Here is a 24,510-nt window from a genome sequence, read left to right on the forward strand (position 1 = left end):
CAAGAAGATATACACAGGGAAAGAATTATGTAGAAGATATGCATTGGTGAAAAAATTAAAAAATACAAAATGTTCAACAAGAAAATGACTAGATAAACTATTTGTAAAAATGAGTTAGTATTATATGCACAATGGCACATAGTGTTGACTAAAGAAACAGAGTTATATTAGTATGATACCATTATGTTAAGAAAAAAATACAAAATACTACAAATATAAAGTTCCAGAACCAAAGTGATAATAGTAATTACCTATGTGAGAGATCAAGAGGACTTCAGTTATCTGTAATGTTTTAAGTCTTTATACAAAGAATGTTTTTATGCACTACTTGTATAATTGTGTGACTACAAATTAATTTTTTAATGATGTACACAAACTTCAAATAAAAGAAATTTCACAATCAATATTATGCAGCCATTAAAAAATAAAACAATGAAAACCTATACATGCTGCTATGTACAAGATGAAACTATCTTCAAAGTAAAGCATTAAATTTTAAAAAGGGGAGGGGTGCACCTGGGTGGCTCAGTCAGTTAGGCATCAGACTCTTGGCTTCTGCTCAGGTTATGATCTCAGGATTGTGAGAGCCCACATAAAGGCTCCATGCTCACTGCAGAGTCTGCTTGAGATTCTCCCTCTCCCTCTGTCTGCCCCTCTTGCATGTACACGCGCGCTCTCCCTCTCTCAAATACATAAATAAATAGGAATTTTTTTTTAAAGATTTATTTTTATTTATTTATGATAGACATAGAGAGAGAGAGAGAGAGAGAGAGAGAGAGGCAGAGACACAGGCAGAGGGAGAAGCAGGCTCCACACCAGGAGCCTGACGCGGAACTCGATCCCGGGACTCCAGGATCGCAGCCCGGGCCAAAGGCAGGCGAAACCGCTGAGCCACCCAGGGATCCCCAAATAGGAATTTTAAAATATAAAATAAAGTAAAACAAAATAAAACAAAATGAAGGAAAGGAGAAGGGGAGAGAAGGGGGAAAAGGCGAAGGTCATTCACTGTATGGATTACATAATCCCAAAGGATATATACAGACATATAAAGGTTTGTGTAAGTATAGATAATTTCTACAAATGCATGTAATAAATTTCTAAATAAATAGTTTTCTCTGTGGAAGAAAACAGACGGCTAGGTGAGCAGGAACGGTTTTTTTCTTTTAATTATATACCCCTGAGTAATGTTTTTTTATCATACATTCTTCGTTTTTCATTATAAAAACAATGAACTGAATGTCAGTTTCTTGATAAGCTACAAGCCTGGGCATTTCAGACCAATATTCTAGGAAAGGAGCAGGCAAGATCATTCTACTACAGATCATGAACACTAAGCCAGAAGGCAGCAAACTTTTTCTGAAAAGGAACAGAGAATAAATATTTTTGGTTCTGTGGGCCATGCAATCTGTCACAACTACTCAACTCCACCAACTGTCATGGAAAAGCAGCCACAGACAATACATAAACAAATAGGTATAGCTATGTTCCAATAAAATTTCATTTAACCAAACAGGTGATGGTCCAGATTTGGCTGGTAGGCCACCATTTGCCAACCTATCACCTAGTCAAGAAGTCTGACTGAAGTTTAACGAACCTTTCTTTGCCTTTAGCATCCTAGAAAGGAGTAAATTAACACAACATGGATTCCTAGCTACTCACACATCTGTAAGAACTATATATCATTGGGATGCCTGGGTGGCTCAGTAATTATATGTTTGCCTTTGGCTCAGGGCATGATCCCAGACTCACAGGATCCAGTCCCACATCGGACTCCCTCCATGGAGCCTGCTTCTCCCTCTGCCTATGTCTCTGCCTCTCTCTCTCTCTCTCTCTCTCTCTCTCTCTCTCTGTGTGTCTCTCATGAATAAATAAATAAAATCCTTAAAAAAAAAAAAAAAAAAAACTATGTATCATGCTACTAATTCAGGAGACAGAGTTGGTAGCAACAATTTCCTAACAAATCAACTACTACTTTCCAATAGAGTAGGATAATAATATATCCCACCCTCAACCCCTGGTCCACCTACCCCTCTGTTTAACTTGTCCCTACTGCCTCAATATTACTTGAAGAAGACCTGAATGCATGACCTCCTGCCAAGTAGTCTTCTTACAATGTGGATTACAACATTTTAACATTGCAAATCAAAGATTACAGCCTATATAATCATCACTATAAAAAAGAGATATAATTATTCTAAAATCAAAGTTTATAGTTGGTAAATCCATACAGTACCTTATTTTGTTTTACTAGGTGGATATCCATGGGATATGTGGAAGTTTGTTCAAAGTCAGATTTTTTTTTTTTTAGATTTTATTTACTCATTTAATTTGAGAGAGAGAGAGCATGAGCAGGGTGAGGGGCAAAGGGAGAAGCAGACTCCCCACTGAGCAGGGAGCCTGATGCAGGGCTCAATTCCAGGACCCTGGGATCATGACCTAAGTCAAAAGCAGACACTTAACCAACTGAGCCATCCAGGGCCCTCAAAGTCAGATACCTTTATTGAGCCTTTGCATTGCCAAGGTGAATATTCAAAACTTTTCCTAGATAAAATTATTATAGTGATCCTTTATGTCATAATGTCTGACTAAAATTCCCATATACTCATCAAGAAATCAAGTATCCTTAGAAGTCTCTGTTTACAAAAGAATGTCAATTCTACCTCCAGTTATACTGACAGTCACTTTTGTCCCTAGCATAGCCATAACCTCAGGAAATTTCCATTCATGTGTGTGAAAAAACTATAAATGGGAACGCCTGGGTGGCTCAGTGGTTGAGTATCTGCCTTCCACCCAGGGCATGATTCTAGGGTCCTGGGATCGAGTCCTGCATCAGGCTCCCTGCATGGAGCCTGCTTCTCTCTCTACCTGTGTCTCTGCCTCTCTCTCTCTCTGTGTCTCTCAAGAATGAATAAATGAAATCTTAAAAAGAAAATAAAAGAAAAAAATGTAAATGGAATAGCAAAAAGAGATACAATATATAATTCCTTATAAATGTATAATCTGAAAAAAATACATAAAAATCTGATACTTAGTCCCTCGTCAACAATCTTATACCAATAACTGAGAAATTAAACAAAATGGGCACATTATTTGTGTCCAACCTGAACTCCTGATCATCCTTGCTCTACCAAGAGTCTTCCTCATCCCAGTTCATGGCAGCTCCAATTTTCCAATTGCTCAGATTATTCCCCTATCCCACTCATCAGCAAATCATATTAGCTATACCTTCAAAAGACTATAGACTAGGGACACCTGGGTGGTTCAGCAGTTAAGCATCTGTCTTCAGCTCAGGGACTGATTCTGGAGTCCCAGGATGGAGTCCCACATTGGGCTCCCTGCATGGAGCCTGCTTCTCCCTCTGCCTATGTCTCTGAGCTGAGCCACCCAGGCATCCCTAAAAATTCTAATCTTAAACTCTCCCCCAAGAAACAAAAGCAAATAGTAAAACGAAGAATATCCTTCAATTAACTTTATGTGGCTAATAAAATCTTGAAACCAAAAACAAAAATAGTTTAAGAAAAGAAAGTCCACATTAATCTATGAGCAAATTTTAAGTTCTGGACAAAATACTGGCAAACCAAATTTAGACATATGTGTGTATAATAATAGCAAATATTTATTGAGCACTACTCTAATGCTGGCATGGCTTAACTCATTTAATTCTAACAACCCTATATTGTAAAAACTATCATTCTATCCATTTTACAGAGAAAGCAACTAAGACTCAGAAAGGCCCAGTAATTTGCCATATTCTGTCCACTAACAGAAAGCAGAGATCCCAGATTTAAAAATACCAAACACACACACACACACACACACACACACACACACACACAAACCCAGTAAGACTCTGATTTAATTGCTCTGGGGGCTGAACCTAATGTATTTTAAATCATCCCAAGTGATGGTAATACGCAGAAAAATTACATGGACATAGCCAAGGCAAGAGATGTTTGTCATGATTTTAATATGAAACAAGAAACAGAGGTGAGAAAACATGATTTGTAAGATCCTTTCCAACAGTGAATTTCCACGATTATGTATTCCCATACTGTCTTTCTAGAATTCTAAACGATACAAGATTTCATGCTGTACCACCTAACAGATCCACTTCTAGTTCATCTTAGGAGAAATGTCAGTTTATTTCTCTTGTATGAAATTCTTAAAAAAAAAAAAAAAAAAAAAGAGGGGGTAAAATATAATAGTAGCTTACAATACTAAAATTATTTTCAGAACAAGAAACATTGCTCTACAGAAAAAAAGTAGCAAAAAGAGTGAATAATTGAAGAGGCCAACCCAATTTTTTTTTAAAAAAGCATAACTGCAAAATTATTGCTGAGCTGTCCAAAGACCAGCCTTCACCCCACTTCACTTGTTTTAGGTAAAGCTGAAGCTATGAAGTGATCCTAACTACTCTCTCCCATATTCTGTTTTTGACAGAGTAGGGTGTGGCTCTTTGGAATCAGGAACTGCTTGCTACCACAGTGAGCTTAGCGCAGAGCCAAAGCAACAACTGCTACCCTGCAAAGCTTAGGGAAAGGAGGAAATACAGGCTGTTGGTTACCTCCAGCCAGCCTCAGGGAGCCAGCCACCAGCCTACTGCCCCATCCAGTTTCCCTTCCCAAGGAGAAGCACATACACATATGTTTCCCCAAAGCAGTGGTAACAGCTACTGCTAACCTACTTTCATTCGATTGCGGAATCAGAGCTCCTTAGCCTTCAGAATTGGAACTACTACAACTTCATCTCTTCCCAAAACTACTCTTTGTAATTTTGGCATGGATTTTAAGTTTTTCTAGGGTGGGATTTAGGAAATAAATAGTAAGCCAAATAAATTTAAAAACTGAAGTCTGAACGCAGTGCCCTTAAACCTGTTCCTATAGGGTAAGAAATGAGCCACCTGGGATTACCACTTTCAACTCATGTACCACGTCCCAAAAATAGGAGTTGATTTAGATAATCTCCCTACCTAAAGGGCATTAGAAACCCAGTGGTCCAGCATATAAAACATCAGACCATTTTCCCCCATGCTTCTCCTATCTTCTATCTTTGCTCATACTATCTACTCTATCAGCGTGCTCTCTCCCACATCCCTTTCTGAAGCACTTCTACCTTTTTTTTTGAAAGCCCTGCTCAAACCTCACTTCCTCTAATATGTGTTCTCCCAAACCCTTCACCCACTCCTATATTAACTTCATTTATATCTCTGTTATAACATGGCATCCCAGACCCTTTGCCCTCTTTAGATAGCCTTGTATCTGTCTCCAACAAAAAATCAGGCCCAGTGGACAATGATCAAGTTTCACAGATCCTTGTTCATGCCTTCCAGTATCTCATACAAAGATGACCTTCAGGAAATACTTCTTCAACAGAACTGAATTCAAAACACATGGAGAGAAGCTGCTCTGCAGGTCTGACCCTGGTTTGCTAGGGACACAAAATGGTGCTTTCTTCCTTTTTACATATCTTCTTGTGTTATCCTGCTTTGAATATTAAATCTTTTTTTTTTTAAAGATTTTATTTATTCATGAGAGACACAGAGAGAGAGAGGCAGAGACACACAGGCAGAGAGAAGCAGGCTCCATGCAGGGAGCCCAACGTGGGACTCGATCCCAGGTCTCCAAGATCACGCCCTAGGCCAAAGGCAGGCACCAACCCCTGAGCCACCCAGGCATCCCTGAATATTAAATCTTTAAAAAGAATTTTACAATTTTCCTTGCTATATACGATTTTGAGGATTTAACTGAAAATAATTCAGGGCAGCCCGGGTGGCTCAGCGGTTTAGCACTGCCTTCAGCCCAGGGCGTGATCCTGGAGACCCGGGATCGAGTACCACGTCAGGCTCCCTGCGTAGAGCCTGCTTCTCCCTCTGCCTGTGTCTCTGCCTCTCTCTCATGAATAAATAAATAGAATCTTTAAAAAATAATAATAATTGAAAATAATTCACATAACCTAAAATTCACTTTTAAATGTATAGTTCAGTAGTTTTTAGTATATTCACAAAGTTGCATGATCATTACCACTATATAATTCCAGAACGCTCTCAGCACCCCAAAAATAAACCCTGTATCCCTTAGCCACTCCCCCACTGCCATTCCATCCCCAACCTCCACAACCACAAATCTACTTTCTGTCTCTGATAGATATGATTTTTAACAAAGCTAACAGTGCTCTTAACTGTAGTTTTAGTATACCTTAAAAGCCAAATGTTACCTTAAAAAAAAAAAAAACTTTCTCTTATTTTACCAGAATTCAATAGGAGAATGTGATTTAACCCAATAAATTATCACGGTGTCATTTCAGGATACAAAATAAAAACTCTTAGCAGAAAAATCATCTTACCTGTTTAGTTCCTCATTTGTCTTTATCTTATTGAGATATTTACCCAAGCAGCATTATACACAAGGACAGTATACATATTATGAGGACACACATGGACAAGTTTTCAAAAACTGAATACACAAGTATAACCAGCACCCAAATCAAGAAACTGAACAGGACCTCCCTCATATTCCATTCATTCCTTCCTCCAAAGCATAAGCACAAGATAGACCTCTAACAGTACACATTACTTTTGCCTATTATTGTACTTTTATAGACAGAAGCAAATAGTATGCAATATAAAATCTGTACATTGAAATTCTGTCTTGTGATACTCACCATAATCTTCTTGTACAAAGCCATAACATTATCATCATCAAATGGTAGAAAGCCACACATAAGTACATATAAGAGTATGCCCATACTCCAAACATCTGCCTGAGAGGGAGGGAGAGAGTAATAAATACATACATATATACATACATACATATTACAGAATGGCAGTACACTTAACAGAATCATAGAATCTTCACAGAGCTGAAAAGAGTGCAGAGACCATCCAAATCAGCATGGTTATTATAAAGACAGGGAACCTAAACCCCAGAAAGGAAGACTTGCTGAAAGTCATCCAATCAATGACAGGTCACCCAGCTCAGTCTCCTAACTTTCGTTGCAGGGCACTCTCTTCCAGTGTTGGATTCTAACACTTAATAGAAACTAATTCCCAGTTGGCTGGACTTGACTGGACGTGATAAGGAAGGAGATGAGCCCAGGTCTCTTGATTCTGAAAAACAATTCTGTAGTGTTATTGAGGGCTTATGACATGTGAGGATTAGATAAACACACATGAGGATGTCAAAACAAGTCTTAAAATTTACTTCTGATAATCTGCAAATGTGACTGAGCTGTGCTGTAAAGTCCTCTCTATGTAAAGAAACCTTAATAAAGTTCAACAATTGACTTCTCAAATATAGAGGCTAGAAATTAGCCTTCCAGCACAAACACCCCTACAAATCTCAAAATCCCAGAAAGGAGCTTAACCTTTATGTAAGATATCCATGTGTCCCATGAGTCCTAAGTACTAACTACTTATTCAAGCGGTATTTGGCCTTAGTCAATAATGATACCACTGTTGGCTGAGGACAAGTCACAGCTCCCACCCCTGCTTGAGCCTTAGGAAAATTTTAAGAGCTGAAAAGGGCAGCATTTTTTTTTTAAAGGCAGGAGGGGTTGGGCAGAGGAGAAAAACAGACTCAAAATTACTCAAGCAGCATCACATCTAGGTAGTACCTATACTAACTCTTAGTCCTGTCTACCAAATGACATCAAATTATTAAGAGGCCCCAAGTGAACAATCCACTTTCAGGCAAACACCTGATTTTTTTCTTCCAAATTGCAGAAGGTCGAAAAGTAACCATTTATGCCTCAGAGATGTCAAATAATTAATCTATAAATGAAGCCCAAATAGCATGGCACTCCTGACCAGGGTGTTAAATTCAAAGCAAAGAGGAAAGAGTGGGCTAGCATGGCCTCGTCAAATGTCATAAGAAGAGGTCAACAGAAAGATTATGTCTGAAGTTAAATAAAAAGATAAGAAAAAAAAGTAATATCCCCACAAAAATCTACCAAAGCCTACTAGAGAGAAAAAAGCAGAAAAAGTACTCCTCAGTTAACTCATCCAAGTACCTTCCATTCACTATTTTGAATTGATATGAGAATAAATTAATCAATTAAAATCATAAGCCAAAGCAAATGCAAGTAAATCTATAAGCAACCAATTGCCAAGTAAGAAAAAAAAAATAATCAGAGGGAGGAGGGGCTTGAACTATTTCCTGTGAGAAATCACTGAAGGAACTAGAGATATTTACCAGGGACATTCCTTAAAGCCTGCTCTGGATCATGAACAAAAGAATTACCTAAAGTACTTATTTTAGGATGATTTTCTTTTCCTCCCTTTTTTTTTTAAAGCCCCACCTTAGAAAACAAAACCAAAATCTCTTAAGCACCCAGGATTGAATTCTAGCTCTTTTAACAAGTGCCTCAGACAATTCCTGGGACACCATCCTAGAAGGATGGAAAGTCAAACAAGAGGACAAGAGGGACAGCTATGTGGCTCAGCCAGTTAAGTGTCCAACTCTTGATTTTCAGCTCAGAATGATCTTAGGGTTGAGAGATTGAGCCCCACATCAGTCTCTGAACTGGGCATGGAGGAGCCTGCTTGAAATTTTCTCTCTCTCTCTGCCCCTCCCCTCACTCACTTTCTCTCTCTCTCTAAAACAAAATTAAAGAGACAAGAAAACACCTTAAGATCCTACAGGAAAATCTCATATCCATTCAAACCAGGAGAGCCTCATAACCAGTCTCCTAGGAATCTTGTGAGCATTAGGCATAGGATTACCACTCCTCCTGGGAGACTGGATGGAACAGTGGGAAAAATACAGGTAATGGTGAGTGGAGAGATGGGTGAAATAGGTGAAGAGGCTTAAAGAGTACACTTATCATGATGAGGAATAAGTAAATGTACAGAACTGCTGTATCGCTATATTGCACACCTGAAACTAATATGACACCATATGTTAACTATACTGTATTTAAAATTAAAAACTTTTTTAAAATGTAAAAAAAATAAAAAAATAAAAAAAATAAATAAATAAAAAAATAAAAATAAAATGTAAAAAAAAAAAAGGGACACCTGAGTGGCTCAGTGGTTGAGCGTCTGCCTTCAGCTCAGGGTGTGATCCCAGCATCCTGGGATTGAGTCCCACATCGGGCTCACATAGGGAGTCTGCTTCTCCCTTAAAAAAAAAAAAAAAAAAAAAAATTTTATTTATTTATTCATGAGAGACACAGAGAGGCAGAGACACAGGCAGAGGAAGAAGCAGGGTCCACGCAGGGAGCCTAACACAGGACTCAATCCCGGGTCTCCAGGATCAAGCCCTGAGTTGAAGGCGGCGCAAACCGCTGAGCCACCCGGGCTGCCCAAATAAAATCTTTTTTAAAAAATATCTAATAAAATGAGAGAGAGAGAGAGTAGGGGTACACAGTAAAACCTTAGTTCAAATTTTGACCTGTAGTTACCAGCTTTGTGATTCTGAGAAGACACTTAATTTCTGAACCTCAATTTCAACATCTTTACCTTAATGAAATGAGTAATTCATTCCAAAGGATTTTTGTGTATTTAAAGATAGATTGTTTGTTTTTGACAGAGAGAGAGAAATGCCCTCACAGAATCAGGAAGGAGCAGAGTGGGAGGGAGAAGAAGAGGGAGAAACACTTTAAAGCAGACTCCACACTGCATGGAGCCCAGACGCAGGGCTGGATCCCACTACCGAGAGATCACTACCTAAGTGAAAACCAAGAGTCGGAAGATGAACTGACTGTCCCAACACTCAGGTACCCCAGGATTTTTGTGGATTTAAATGAAAATTATAAAATTATCTAGCTTAAGTGATGGGGGCACAGAGGGCTAGCTGAGGACAAAACGCAAGCTGATATCCCATAAATGACCCCCACCCAGGGTGGGATATGTATGACATTCCTCAGGAAGCTTCCAGTTTTCTTTTTTTTTTTTTTCTTTTTTTTTTTTGCCTCCAGTTTTCTTAATGTTAATACCCTGCTAAAGGGAAAAACAATCTTTAACTTGACCATGGCAAGGCCTCCAGTATCTTGTAGGTCCTCCTTAGCATATGAAAATCCTTTTGAAACCTCCCTTTTTCCTTAACTCCCCCACTCCCATGTATATAATCAGTCAGTCCCGCACAAGCCCAGGGCAGCAGCTCTACCTGCCGAGGGTCCTGTCTCCGTGCTTTAATAAAACCACCATTTTGCACCAAAGACGTCTCAATTCTTTCTTGGTTGTCGGCTCTGGACCTCACCTATATTCCAAAACTTCATCATTAAGAAATCCTATACACTGTTGTAGGAATATAAAATGTTGCCACTGTGGAAGACAGTATGACAGGCCCTCAAAAAATTAGATCTAGAATTACCAGGGTGCCTGGGTGGCTCAGTTTCTTAAGCATCTGACTTCAGTTCAGATCATGATCTCAGAGTCCTGGATGGAGCCCTGTGACCAGCTCCCTGCTCAGAGGGGAGTCTGCTTCTCCCTCCCCTTCTCCCTCTGCCCCTCCCCTCGCTTGTACTCTCTTTCTCAAATAAATAAATAAAATCTTAAAAAAATAAATAAGAATTTAAAAAATAAAAATACAATTACCATATGACCCAACAATTCGACTTTGGGGTATAATATCTAAAACTACTGAAAGCAAGGACTCAAAGAAATCTCTGTTCCTATGAACAACATTCACAATAACGAAGGGGGGGCATTTATTCATTCATTCGTTCATTCATTTGAGAGAGAGGGAAAGAGCGACTGAAAGAGCAGGAATGGTGGGGGTAGGGGCAGAGAGGCAGAGGAGGAGGCAAGGAGCCTCTGAGCAAGGAGCCTACCACAGGCTCGATCTGAGACTCTAGGATTACAACCCAAGCCAAGGCAGACATTTAACCGAGCCACCCAGGCACCCCTAAAAATGAAAAAATTCTGACACATGCCACAATACAGATAAGCCTTGAAGACATTATGCTAAGTGAAATTAGTCACAAAAAGACAAATACTGTATGACTCCAACATATAAGGTACCTAGAGTGGTCAAGTTCATAAAAACTGTAAGTGGAAGGGTGGTTGCCAGCAGTGGGAGGAGGGAGGAATAGAGAGTAATTATTTAATGGATAGAGAGTTTCATTTTGCAAAATGAAAAGAGCTCTGGGGATTATTTGCACAACAATATGAATGGGCCTAACATTACTGAACTGTACACTTAAAAATGGTTAAGATAGGGGTGCCTGGGTGGCTCAGTCAGTTATGTGTCTGCCTTCAGGTCAGGTCATGATCTTGGGATCCTGGGATAGAGCCCTGCATCGAGCTCCCTGCTCAGTGGGGAGCCTGCTTCTCCTTCCCCTTCTGCTGCTCCCCCTGCTTATGCTCTTGCTCTCTGTCAAATAAATAAATAAAATCTTTTTTAAAAAATGGTTTGGTTTTAAAAAAAGATGGTAAATCTTACATTACATGTATTTTTACCACAATTGAAAAGGACCTAGTATGACTCCAGAACTACGTTAAATGCTCAGTAAAAGTTTGTTCCTTTTCCTACAACTAACTGAGAAGGCCTCAACATTACTTTTGTGCTATATCTGCCAAAAATGCATAACCTAAATCTAATCATAGGCATCATACAAATTCAAATTGAGGGACTTTCTACAAAATAAGAGGTTACCTCAAAAATGTCAAGGTCAGGGCACCTGGGTGGCTCAGTGGCCGAGCATCTGCCTTTGGCTCAGGTCAAGATCCCAGGGTCCTCGGGTCCTGGGATTGAGTCCCACATTGGGCTCCCCACAAGGGGGCCTGCTTTTCCCTCTGCCTATGTCTCTGCCTCTCTGTGTCCCTCGTAAATAAACAAATAAAATCTTTACCAATAAAAAAAATGTCAAGGTCAAAGAAGATAAAGGAAGGTTAAGGAATTCTACTAGATTAAAGAAGACCATTTAGACGACAACTAAATGCAATATGTGATCCTGAACTGAATGCTGGACTGGAGGGAAAATACAACTAAGAACATTAGTGATATGATTATCAGCATGGGAATATGAATTATGGATTAAATAAGTTGTATCGATGTTAAACTCCCTGATTTTGAAAACTAAAGTATGGGCATAAAAGAGAAGGTCCTTGCTTTTACAAAATATACATAATATTTAATGATAAAGGGATATGATGTCTAAAACTTACTCTTGATTGGTTCAAAAAAAGAATATGCATATATACAGAGAATGAGCAAGCAATTATAAGAAAAAATGTAAACAATTATGAATATGACTAAATGTATACAGAAGTTCCTCCTTCCATATTTGCAACTATAAGTTCTATATCTAAATAGACACCAGAAATAAGTCAGTTCCATCTTCTCTTGTTATAAATTAAGTAAATGGGCGTATCTCAAAGTTTCTCTAACATAACACTAGCTCCAAAAGATGCTCCACATAAAAGGTGGACTCTGTAGGCAAAGCAAATCAAGACCAGCTGCTCTCTGTGATGCTCCTCTCTCAAAGGACAACACTGTACAAGAATATATTAAAGATGTGGAGATGTCCTGAACTAAAGAAAACTGTTTAATCCAGCATTTCCTGACCTTTTGATAACTAAACCTTGTTTGCCTTAGGATAGTAGTATCAGCAAAATTAGTACTCCAGAGAATGGAAAGCACTGACTAGCTTGTAGTAGCTGACAGTAAGTAAAACAAGCAATTCCAGGCCTTCTGAGCCTGGGCCTCTGACACAGGACTGCTAGCCTCACATAGTTAGTTGGCTATGAACAAAGTACAAGTTTTCTCAGGGCTAACCAGTATCTCTAAAAACTGAGCCTACGACTCTGACTTTGCACTCTACCTGGCAGGCCTAACCACCTTAAGCTATGGTACTGTTTAACACAAAAGCAACCAACACAAGGACACCAGAAAAGTATCCTTGCTTTATAAGTATTCTATGTATTATTACATTTATTGTAAGTTATTCATTTCATGCATTACTTTATATCTTACTCCCCTAATAGACTGAACTCTGATAAACAAGATCATTTCTTGCCTTATTGTAATATCCCCAATGCACAATGCCTGACTCACTACAGGTCACCAATAAATATATATTGATTATATACTGAATTAATCAATGAATGATTACCTCTGATCCCAGATAGGATTTGCCTTGTATTAATTCAGGTGCTGCATAAGCAAGACTCCCACAGCACGTCTGCAGATGGTAGTCCTTGTTACCCTGCCAATAAGAAAGAACGAAAGACTTATTAATTACAGCCCTTAAGAAATTAAAACCTTGGGATGCCTGGGTGGCTCAGTGGTTGAGCATCTGCCTTCAGCTCAGGCCATGATCCTGGAGTCCCAGGATTAAGTCTCACATCAGGCTCCCTGCATGGAGGCTGCTTCTCCTGCCTCTGCCTATGTCTCTGCCTCTGTGTGTGTGTGTGTGTCTCTTGTGAATAAATAATTAAAATATTTTTTTTAATAAATAAAATCTTTAAAAAAATTAAAACCTTAATAAACATTCTTTCAGCACAAGCAAAAAGAAGCTAGACAAAGAATTAGCCCAAATAATAAAAGACTCTGCAGCCAACCCAATACCCTGGCTATATGCATGCATGCACATGCAGTTCCCTCTTCTCTGGATTTCCAATACCACTACAACCTGGCATGAACAAAATCCTTTGCCCCTTAGCTTAGTCAAGTCAGGTTCATACTTTCCTAGACATCCATTCACACAATAATCAGCTTAGCATGCATCCAAGCACCCATGTCTTCCCACCCCCAAGTACTCAAAGAAAAAGCAGTATTTCTTTCCTAGACCCTATCTCTAATACCAAATCTTTACAAATTCAGAAGCTTCTCTTTCCTTAGAGAGGAGTCTGCTGCATAGAACAGAGCCTCAGGAGTCTGTTTTCTAGACCCTGCTATAACACAAATCACAGCCTGAACTTCCAGACCTGTGAAAATGAGGAATCTGCTCAACATCCTCTGCTCTCCCACAGACATATTGAGACATAATGAAAATGATACAACTTCCCAGCACTTGTATAGTCTTACAACTTGCAAACGACTTGGGAAATTGTGAAAATTCATTTACAACTGCAACCACATGCCCAGAAGTGAACTCCTCAGCAGAAAGCGGAGGCAATCTTCTCCCAGCCAACCCTGCTTTTTTCAGATGGTATCTGTGTGGGTCGAATCTGTGGCAGTCATAAATAAAAGCTAATGGAGTCTGTCACAAACCTTCTCCACTGCCTCCTGTGGAGAACATGACTTAAACCAGTTTATCTGCTGAAAGTATGTTTTATCTTTATATGGCTGCCGATCAAAAAAAATGCCTTATAGCATTTGGCTCCCAGACACAAGGATCCATTGACAATCTCTGAAGAGCCAAGGGAAGGGGAGGAAAATCAGATAGAATCAAACATTCCGCTGAAGGGGCAAAATCTGCTTCCCTTTGCATTTAGCTAATTTTGATTGGGGCAGGAAATAATCCTGGGACTACAAAGGGTTGAGACAGGTCTGCAATTTCAACATTCTTAATGAGTGTAGACAGCTCATTTTAGAGACTGTGAGTGCCATCATTAGAGAGCTCAGGAGGAAGCCTCCAACAGGCAGCCACACAGGAGCTCTGCAGACAGCGCAGCTGGAAAGTTCAAAGTCACCTCAAGGTATGCTGGAGAACACCAGTACTTAACTGTGGAGTGCAAATTAAGGAAATATATAACAGTATAAATTTAAAAGTGTATATGGACTTCTTCCTTCTTCTTTTATAAGGAAAGGGGATTGTCTCTCAAAATGTAACTGCTAGTTATATAACCATTTGGATAAACAAAGAAAGATTTGCACTAAATTCCCAAAACTCTATTTAAATGAACAAAAGCATCATCTAGTGGCAACATACTCAAACTGCAAACACATGATCAATTCAGCATTCATGTTGTTAATGACCTCATGTCACCTCAGCACTGCAAATTCTCTCACAGCACACCCATGGGGTCATCAGCAGGACCAACCCTGGACCTAGAGCAGTGGTTCTCAATCTTGGCTACATATTAGAACCATCCAGAGAACTTCTAGAAGGGATGAAATTTAACACTCTTAATGGATGCACCCAGGCTCAGTAAAGGCTAAGTCATTGCAAGATAACATACTAAGAGGTGCATTTACAAAGGAAATAAATGCATTTTGATTTCTCCACTTACCTTGGGTTTTGCACAGAGACCAAAGTCAATCAGCTTTAATTTATGATATTCATCAAACAACAAATTTTCCTGGGAAAACAAAGATATTTTCATTAACTGTGTACTGATTTCCTTATATCACATCCTACCTCTAGCCATTTCCAAAAACAATTTCTAAATAAGTAAGATTTTTTTTCACATATAAGACATTTATTTCCAGAGTATTTCCCATAGTAAGCTTTTAAATATAGAAAGTAAATGTAGGTATTCAGTAGGAACTTATTCAAAGATTGACAGATTTTAGAGGGAGAAACACTTTATATACTATACAGTATATATGTTCGGGACAAAAGCAAACATTATACAAAGTATAAAAAAACAAAAGGATGCAAACACAATATATTTTGGTTGGAATTTCAGATATTTTTTTTTCCTCTTTTCCTTTTATTTCAAGTGTTATAAATACTTTTGAAGCAGCATATATTTTTGCACTGTGATTTTTTTGTTGTACAGTTAATGAACTTGAGAATCTGGATGACTGGGATCATCTATTTGGCCTTCCCATTCTTTTGTTTCTTTTTTGATGAATAAAGACTTTCCCAGAATTTGGCCAATAAGGTTATAGACTTCTTGAGCTTTGCATCACACGTTCACAACAAAACAAGCTTGCCATCTTAGATTCTCAACAGAACCTGTAGTATAACAGAACTGGGGTTGGCTGATGACAACAGAGCTATCTAGCTTTTCAACAAGAAAGTTACAAATATTTTGCATTTTTCTAAATTCAGTAAATGTACTGCAGAGCTCTGCTTCCATATGATAAGCATTTTCCACTCTCCTAAAACCCTTTGTCACAGGTACGTTTTCTGTCTGCAGACCCTGCTGCTGGAGGTTCTGTGTGATGTAGTCCAGGTAGCAGCAAAACCAATAAAGATTTAAGATTGTTTGTATTAAACAGCCTGGGAACAATAGAATGAAAATCATTAAAAAAGAATGAAATGACAAGAAGTATAGAAGGGGAAAGAGGAGGAATGTTGATAAATATCCTGCTTCCCCTCAAGACACTTTAGCATAAACCATTTTCTCCTTGGTGCTCTGAAGTTCAACTACAAGCAAACACAATGTGTGCCAAATCAAAAGAATGAACTGAAATAAAAGGGCTGGGCATAAACAGGGGGAAGAGGACAGTAACATTGCCATATTTTGTCAATCAATTCTAGCTCCCTAACTCTAATATCAAGTAACATAAAATCCATGTTCACCATCATACATAGTAGTCAGAGCCTACAAACTTAAAAGTATTCACATTTTTATTCTGTTCTTGAAAATTAGAGTCTGTTTATTCCATTGAATTGTTCCCTTCTGAAGCATAATGGAAATAAAATTAAAGGCAAATGAGGTCAGGAAGAGTATTGAAGGGAAAGTATTTAATGACAATAGTCTCAAAGAAAATACTCAAAACTCTTCTTTCCAAGAGATAAAATCCTGAGGTTTATATTCCCCAGCTGATTACAAAGACATTCATAATGCTGTGCATAACTGACAAATACACAGAATGCCAATAATCAAGCACATCCAAAAAAGCCTACTGCAGTCAAAAGAAAAAAGGGGGAAAAAAGTGATCCATTATGAGTGAAACAAAAAAAGAAGCCAAGCTAGATCATAAACAAAAAGAACACTTGGAAAACCAGTAATTACTAGTAAATGGTGTTGAACTCTCAGGAGAGTATCTGTGACAGGCACTTACTGGTTTGAGGTCCCTATGAGCATAGCCCTGGCTGTGTACGTAAGCAACTGCAGAAAGTATCTGACGGAAGACAACTCGAGTCTCCTCCTCGGACAGGCGATCCTGGGAAATTATGTAGTCAAAGAGCTCTCCTCCAGGGCAGTACTTCAGTATCAACAAAGACACAGATATTGTTACTACCTAGGAAAATCACTTCAGAGGAATTAAAACAGAAAATTATACTTAACTCAGCAATAATATTAATTCAACTAAAAGCCAAAGGGAAACCAGGGAAATATACTCTAAGGATCAAACAAATCAACAATTACTGCAGGAAAGAGAACAATAGCTCTTGGTCTCAAGCAGTTTTATGACCAGTAAGTAGTAGTAGAACCAATTAACATTGTGATTTTTTTTTTTAAGATTTATTTATTCCAGAAAGAGTGAGAGCACGAGAGGAGGGGGGGGGGGCAGAGAGAGAGGGAGAGAGAACCTCTAGCAGACTCCCCAATGAGTGCAGATCATGACTTGAACTAAAATCAAGAATCAGATATCCAATCAACTGAGCCACCCAGAAACCCCAAAACCCATTCTTTTCTTAATGCATTCATATTTAATGTAATTCCCTAAAATGACAAAAAAACCTAGTAGTATTTTCTTAAAAATTTTTTTAAGGATTTGGGGATCCCTGGGTGGCTCAGCAGTTTAGCGCCTGCCTTCAGCCCAGGGAGTGATCCTGGAGTCCCGGGATTGAGTCCCACATCAGGCTCCCTGCATAGAGCCTGCTTCTCCCTCTGCCTATGTCTCTACCTCTCTCTCTCCCTCTGTCTCTCATGAATAAATAAAATCTTAAAAAAAAAAAAAAAAAGTTTTAAAAAATAAATAAATAAATAAAATAATAAAAAATAATTTTTTAAGGATTTTATTTTTAAGTGATCTCTATACCTGATTGGGACTTGAACTCACAACCCTGAGATAAGAGTCATACACTACCGATAGAGGCAGCCAAGCAGCCCCAAGCAGCAATTATTGCTTTTCTACCCTGGAGACCACTAATTCTTCAGTCTGTACCTTAAGGAGCCCAGTTCTACAGAGGTTCCTAAGAAGCTGCAGGAGAATAGGTACCAGAATATAAAGCTCTAAGCTTTCCATTCCTTTTTCTCAAGAGTGCCTGCGCTTTTCTGTAGACTGGGGTTTTCATTCAATATTTCATTTCAGGGATCCCTGGGTGGCACAGCGGTTTAGCGCCTGCCTTTGGCTCAGGGCGTGATCCTGGAGACCCGGGATCGAATCCCACATCGGGCTCCCGGTGCGTGGAGCCTGCTTCTCCCTCTGCCTGTGTCTCTGCCTCTCTCTCTCTCTCTGTGTGTGACTATCATAAATAAATTTAACAATTTAAATAAATAAATAAATAAATAAATAAATAAATAAATAAATAAATAAATCTTAAAAAAAAAATATTTCATTTCACCATAGCAATATCAGTTATTTTTTAAAGATCTTATTTATTTATTCATGAGACACACAGAGAGAGGCAGAGACATAGGTAGAGGGAAAAGCAGGCTCCCTGCGGGGAGCCCGATGTGGGACTCGATCCTGGGATCCCAGGATCACAACCTGAGCTGAAGGCAGATGCTCAACCACTGAGCCACCCAGGTGTCCCAGGAACATCATTTCAAATCACAGATAACTATAGCCTTTGACCTCATAGTTCCACACTTAGAAAACATTCCTATAGATATACCCTAACGTCAAAAAAAATACACTTTCAAGATCATTCACTGTAACAGTATTGTTTGTAACAACAAAGCCTGGAAACAACCCAAAAATGCTCACACTATTTAAATTTCATTACAAAATAGAATTCTAGGGGCTCCTGGGTGGCTCAGTCAGTTAAATATCTGCCTTTGGTTCAGGTCATGATCCCGGGGTCCTAGGATGCAGCCCCGCATGTGGCGCCTATCTCAATGGGGAGTCTGCTTCTCCCTCTCCCTCTGACCTTCCCACTTGCTTGTATTCTTATTCCCACACTCTCTCTCAAATGAATAAATTAAAGAATCTTCAAAAAAATGTTTTTTTAAGGGCAGCCTGGGTGGCTCAGCAGTTTAGCACCGCCTTCAGCCCAGGATGTGATCCTGGAGACCCATGATCGAGTCCCATGTCGGGCTCCCTGCATGGAGCCTGCCTCTCCCTCTGCCTGTATCTGTGCCTCTCTCTCTCTGTGTGTCTCTCATGAATAAATAAATAAAATCTTTAAAAAAATGTTTTTTTAAATACAATAAAATAAACAGAATAAAATTCTACACAGCCACTTAAAAAAAAAAAAAAGGAAGAGCTCTTCACAAACTGATATAAAACAAACTCCAGTGGTGCTTGGGTGGTTCAGTCAGTTAAGCCTCAGACTCCTGGGGCACCTGGGTGGCTCAGTGGTTGAGCGTCTGCCTTTGGCTCAGGTCGTGATCCCAGAGTCCTGGGATTGAGTCCAGCATCAGGCTCCCCTCAGGGACCCTGCTTCTCCCTTTGCCTATGTCTCTGCCTCTGTTTCTCATGAATAAATAAATAAAATCTTAAAAAAAAAAAAAAAAGGCATCGGACTCTTGATTTCAGCTCAGGTCATGATCTCAGGATCCTGGCACTGAACCCCAAATCAGGCTCCTTGCTCAGCGGAGGTCTGCTTCTCCCTCTGTGCTCACGCTCTCTCTTGCTCACTCTCTCTCAAGTAAAAAAATAAAATCTTTAAGAAAAAATAAAATATCATTCACCTAAAAAAATTTTTTTTAATGTCGTATGCTTAAAATGTGTGGGAGGGCATGGCAGAGTGGCTGGGTGGCTCAGTCAGTTAAGCGTCTGCCTTCAGCTCAGAACATGATCCCAGGGTCCTGGGATTGAGCCCCACATCAGGCTCCCTATTCAGTGGAGAGTCTGTTTCTCCCTTTTTCTCTCCCTCTGCTTCTCCCCCTGCTTGCTTTCTTTCAAATAAATAAATTTTTTTAAATGTTAAGAAATAAATAAACAATCTCCAGTATTAAGTGAAAATAGCAAGGGATAAAACAGTATACATTGATGTACTGACTTGTATGCTGAACAAAAGACACCAAACACATAAATCTTCATAGGTAACATTAATCTAGTGACAAAAATGAAACCATTAATCACTGAAAAGAGTAGTGGGCAGGTGGGATTATAGGGATTAACTTCAAAGGGTCAGGAAGGGGATGCCTGGGTGGCTCAGTGGTTGAGCATCTGCCTTTGGCTCAGGGCATGATCCTAGAGTCCCGGGATCGAGTCCCACATCAGGCTCCCTGCATGGAGCCTGCTCCTTTCTCTGCCTATGTCTCTGTCTCTCTCTGTGTCTCTCATGAATAACTAAATAAAATACTTTTCTTAATAAATAAAGTTCTACTTATTTAAATAATCTCTACACCCAGTGGAGGACTTGAACTCAGAACCTTAAGATCGAGAGTCACATGGTATAATGAGTGAGCCAGCCAGATGTCTCAATAGTTAATTTTTAAAAATGCTATCCAGTTAAGATTTACACAAAGAAAAGAGCCTATTTTATATTCTCAAATAAAGAAATGCAAAACAAAGTGAAATAAAAATATTAAAAACCTCTATGAATGTACATAAATGGTCTCCAAGCTAAAATATTAAGTGCCAGGGGAAAAAAGGTACAGAACATTATAGTATGTGACCATTTGTGTGACAGAAACTAATACGTCACATGCATATTTATATATATTTATACATAAATATATGCAAACATATGTATACACACACAAGCATATAAGATATATGCAGGGATTAAGTACAATTGACCCTTGAACACATGGGTTAAGAGTGCCAACCACCCTGACAGTTGAAAATCTGCATATAATGTTTTTTTAATCTTAATTCCAATATAGTTAACATAGTGTTTTATTAGTTTCAGGTGTACAATATAACGATTCAATAATTCAATACATTACTCAGTGCCCATCAGGACAACTATACTTTTTTTTTTTTTTTAAGATTTTATTTGGGGATCCCTGGATGGCTCAGTGGTTTAGAGCCTGCCTTTGGCCCAGGGCATGATCCTGGAGTCCTGGGATCAAGTCCCGCATCAGGCTCCCTGCATGGAACCTGTTTCTCCCTCTGCCTGTGTCTGCCTCTCTCTGTGTGTCTCTCATGAATAAATAAAATATTTTCAAAAAAATTGGTCTTGGATAAAAATCATCTTATTTATTCATGAGAAACAGAGAGAGAGAGAGAAAGAGAGAGAGAGAGACAAGGCAGAGGGAGGAGCAGGCTCCATGCAAGGATCCTGATGTGGGTGGGACTTGATCGGAGGACTCCGGGATCACCCTGAGCCAAAGGCAGATGCTCAACCCCTGAGCCACCCAGGCATCCCAGGAGAAGTATACTCTTAAACTCCTTTGCCTATTCCACCCATCCCCTCACCTACCTCCCTTCTGGTAACCATCAGTTTGTTCTCCATAGTTAAGAGTGTTTTTGGTTTGTCTCGTTTTCTTGTTCATTTGTCTCTTAAATTCCACATATGAGTGAAATCATATGGTATTTGTCTTTCTCTGACTTACTTCACTTAGCATACTACTCTCTAGCTCCATCTATGTTGTAGCAAATGACAAGATTTCATTATATTTTATGGCTGAGTAATATTCCTCTGTGTGTGTGTGTGTGTCTTCTTTATCCAATCATTTATCAATACTGCTACCATAATTTGGCTATTGTAATTAATGTTGCAATAAACATTGGAGTACATATATCTTTTCAAATTAGTGTTTTCATATTCTTTGGGTAATCAGTAGTGGAATTACTGATCATATGGTAATTCTATTTTTAATTTTTTGAAATTTGCATATAACTTTTGACCCTCCTCGAAGTTCAACTATAAACAGCCTACTGTTGACCAAAAGCCTTACCAATAACATAAACTGTCAATTAACACATCTTTTGTGTGTTTTGTGTATTATATACTGTATTTGTACAATAAAGTAAGCTAGAAAAAAAGAAAATCATAAGAAAAAGAAAATATAGGGGCGCCTGAGTGGCTCAGTTGGCTGGGCATCTACCTTCTACTCGGGTCATGATCCCAGAATCCCAGGATCAGGCCCTCACATTAGACTCCCTTCTCAGCAGAGAGCCTGCTTCTCCCTCTCTCCCTGTTCCTGCTTGCTCTCGCTCACTCTCTCACTCTCAAATAAATAAAATCTTTAAAGAAAATACATTTACAGTACTGCACTGCAAAAAAATCTGTGGGAGGGCGCCTGGGTGGCTCAATGGTTGAGTGTCTGCCTTTGGCTCAGATCATGATCCCAGGACCAAGTCCAGCATCACGTTCCCTGTAGGAAGCCTGCTTCTCTCCCTCTGCCTATGTCTCTGTTTCTCTGTCTCAAATGAATGAATGAATGAATGAATAGATAGATAGATAGATAGATAGATAGATAGATAGATAGATAGACAGATGAATCAATCAATCAATCAATCAATCAATCAATCAATCTTTTTTTTAGGAATCTGTGGGGGCTCCTGGGTGGCTCAGTCAGTGAAACATCCCATTCTGGATTTCAGCTCAGGTCATGCTGGGTGTGGAGCCTGCTTAAGAATCTTCCTCTCTTGGGATCCCTGGGTGGCGCAGCGGTTTGGCGCCTGTCTTTGGCCCAGGGCGCGATCCTGGAGACCCGGGATCGAATCCCACATCAGGCTCCCAGCGCATGGAGCCTGCTTCTCCCTCTGCCTGTGTCTCTGCCTCTCTCTCTTTCTCTCTGTATGACTATCATAAATAAATAAAATAAAAAATTAAAAAAAAAAAAAAAAAAAAAAGAATCTTCCTCTCCAAAAAAAAAAAAAAAAAAAAAGAATCTTCCTCTCCCTCTGCCTCTCCATGCCCCACCCCACCCTTGGAAGGAAGGAAGGAAGGAAGGAAGGAAGGAAGGAAGGAAAGAAGGAATCTGTGTATAAATGGGCCCATGCAGTTCAAACCCATGTTGTTCAGGATTAACTGTACATGGAAAATCTATAAGAAACACAAGAAAAGTGACTGAGTCAGAGGAAAGGGAACTGGAGGACTGGGATATGGGAGAGAGAGAGAGTTTTCCTTTTATTATATACTCCTGGGGTGCCTAGGTGGCTCAGTTGGTTAAGCATCTGACTTTGACTCAGGTCAAGATCTCAGGGTCCTGGGATTATTCAACTAAGCCATGCAGGCACCCCAACATTACAAATTTTTAAATGTGCTTTCGAAACAGAGCTAATCTATAAAAATGATATGCAGTTACAAATTAACTGGCTGAGACTAAAGAAAATGAAACAAGAGATGAATGATGGAAGTTCTAAAGACTTTACATTTTGGGCCAAAAAGGACAGCTAAAATTTGAAAGGTCTGATTCATTTAACACATGTATTGAAGAAGACTACCTATGGACTGTGAGTTGAACTGTGTCCCCCAAAAAGATATGTGTAAGACTTAACATCTGGTACCAATGAACATAACCTTATTTAGATCTTCGTATATGTGGGATGCCTGGGTGGCTGAGCGGTTGAGTGTCTGCCTTTGGCTCAGGGCGTGATACTGAAGAACCAGGATCAAGTCCCCCATTGGGCTCCCTGCATGAAGCCTACTTCTGTCAGTGTCTCTGCCTCTGTGTGTGTGTGTGTGTGTGTATCTCATGAATAAGTAAAGAAAATCTTTTAAAAAATGATCTTTGTAGATGTAATCAAGTCCAGATGAAGTTGTACTGGATCAGAGTGGACCCTAATTCAAGACTATGTTATTACATGAAGATGGAAATCTGGACAAAGACACAGACACATAGATAAGAATATGTCATTTAGGGCAGCCCAGGTGGCTTAGCGGTTTAGTGCCACCATCAGCCCAGGCTGTGTTCCTGGAGACCTGGGATCGAGTCCCACATCAGGTTCCCTACGTGGAGCCTGTTTCTCCCTCTGCCTGTGTCTCTGCCTCTCTCTCTCTCTCTCTCTGTCTTAAATAAATAAATAAATTAATTAATTAATTAATTAAAAGTCGGTCAGTTAGTCATTGAGAGACAGAGATAGAGACAGGAGTGCTACAAGCTAAGGAATGAGAGACTATCAATAACTGTCAGAAACTAGGTAGGAAGCACGGAACAGAGTCTCCAGAAGAAACCAACTTTACCCACACCTTGATTTCAGACTTCTAGGTTCCAGAAGTGAGATAATAAATTTTTCTGTTGTTTAAAAAAAAAAAAAAAAATTTCTGTTGTTTTAAACCACCAAGTTTGTGGTAGTTTGTTCTGGCAGCCCTAGACTAATATGCCATATAAAACTGGAGTGGATCCTTCCCTCTAGGAACAAATTCTAACATTCTGTTCATTAATCCTAATCCCATTAGGAGTGTCTTAGAGGGATGCCTGAGTAGCTCAGTGGTTGAACATCTGCCTTTGGCTCGGGACGTGATCCCAGGGGTCTCAGGATCAAGTCCCACATCGGGCTTTCTGTGGGGAAATGCTTCTCCCTCTGCCTATGTCTTAGCTTCTCTCTATGTCTCTCATGAATAAATAGATGAAATCTTTAAAAAAAAAAAAGTGTCTTAGAAAGCGTGCATTTACAATGAATTTCCAACTTATATATGTCTACTCAATCTAAATTATTATAGACAGAACTCAAACATGTAAGCCACTTAATATTTATTATAATCTTTCAAGTGAAA

General features: G+C 39.2%; 1 protein-coding gene and 1 pseudogene across 3 annotated transcripts in view; both read right to left on the reverse strand.

The window, feature by feature from the left end:
- Positions 1-24,510, reverse strand: part of MELK (maternal embryonic leucine zipper kinase) — a 97,601-nt gene that overhangs the window by 57,078 nt on the left and 16,013 nt on the right. For all 3 annotated transcript variants that reach the window (XM_041762805.1, XM_041762803.1, XM_041762804.1), the window contains 4 exons: positions 16,842-16,985; positions 15,116-15,184; positions 13,054-13,146; positions 6,661-6,759 (listed from right to left, as the gene is read on the reverse strand). In XM_041762805.1, the coding sequence (XP_041618739.1) occupies positions 6,661-6,759; positions 13,054-13,146; positions 15,116-15,184; positions 16,842-16,985 (405 nt within the window). The remainder of the gene's footprint in view (positions 1-6,660; positions 6,760-13,053; positions 13,147-15,115; positions 15,185-16,841; positions 16,986-24,510) is intronic.
- LOC121494543 lies at positions 15,378-16,366 on the reverse strand (annotated as a pseudogene).

Source organism: Vulpes lagopus, chromosome 7 (assembly GCF_018345385.1).
Source record: "Vulpes lagopus strain Blue_001 chromosome 7, ASM1834538v1, whole genome shotgun sequence".
NCBI classification, from domain to species: domain Eukaryota; kingdom Metazoa; phylum Chordata; class Mammalia; order Carnivora; family Canidae; genus Vulpes; species Vulpes lagopus.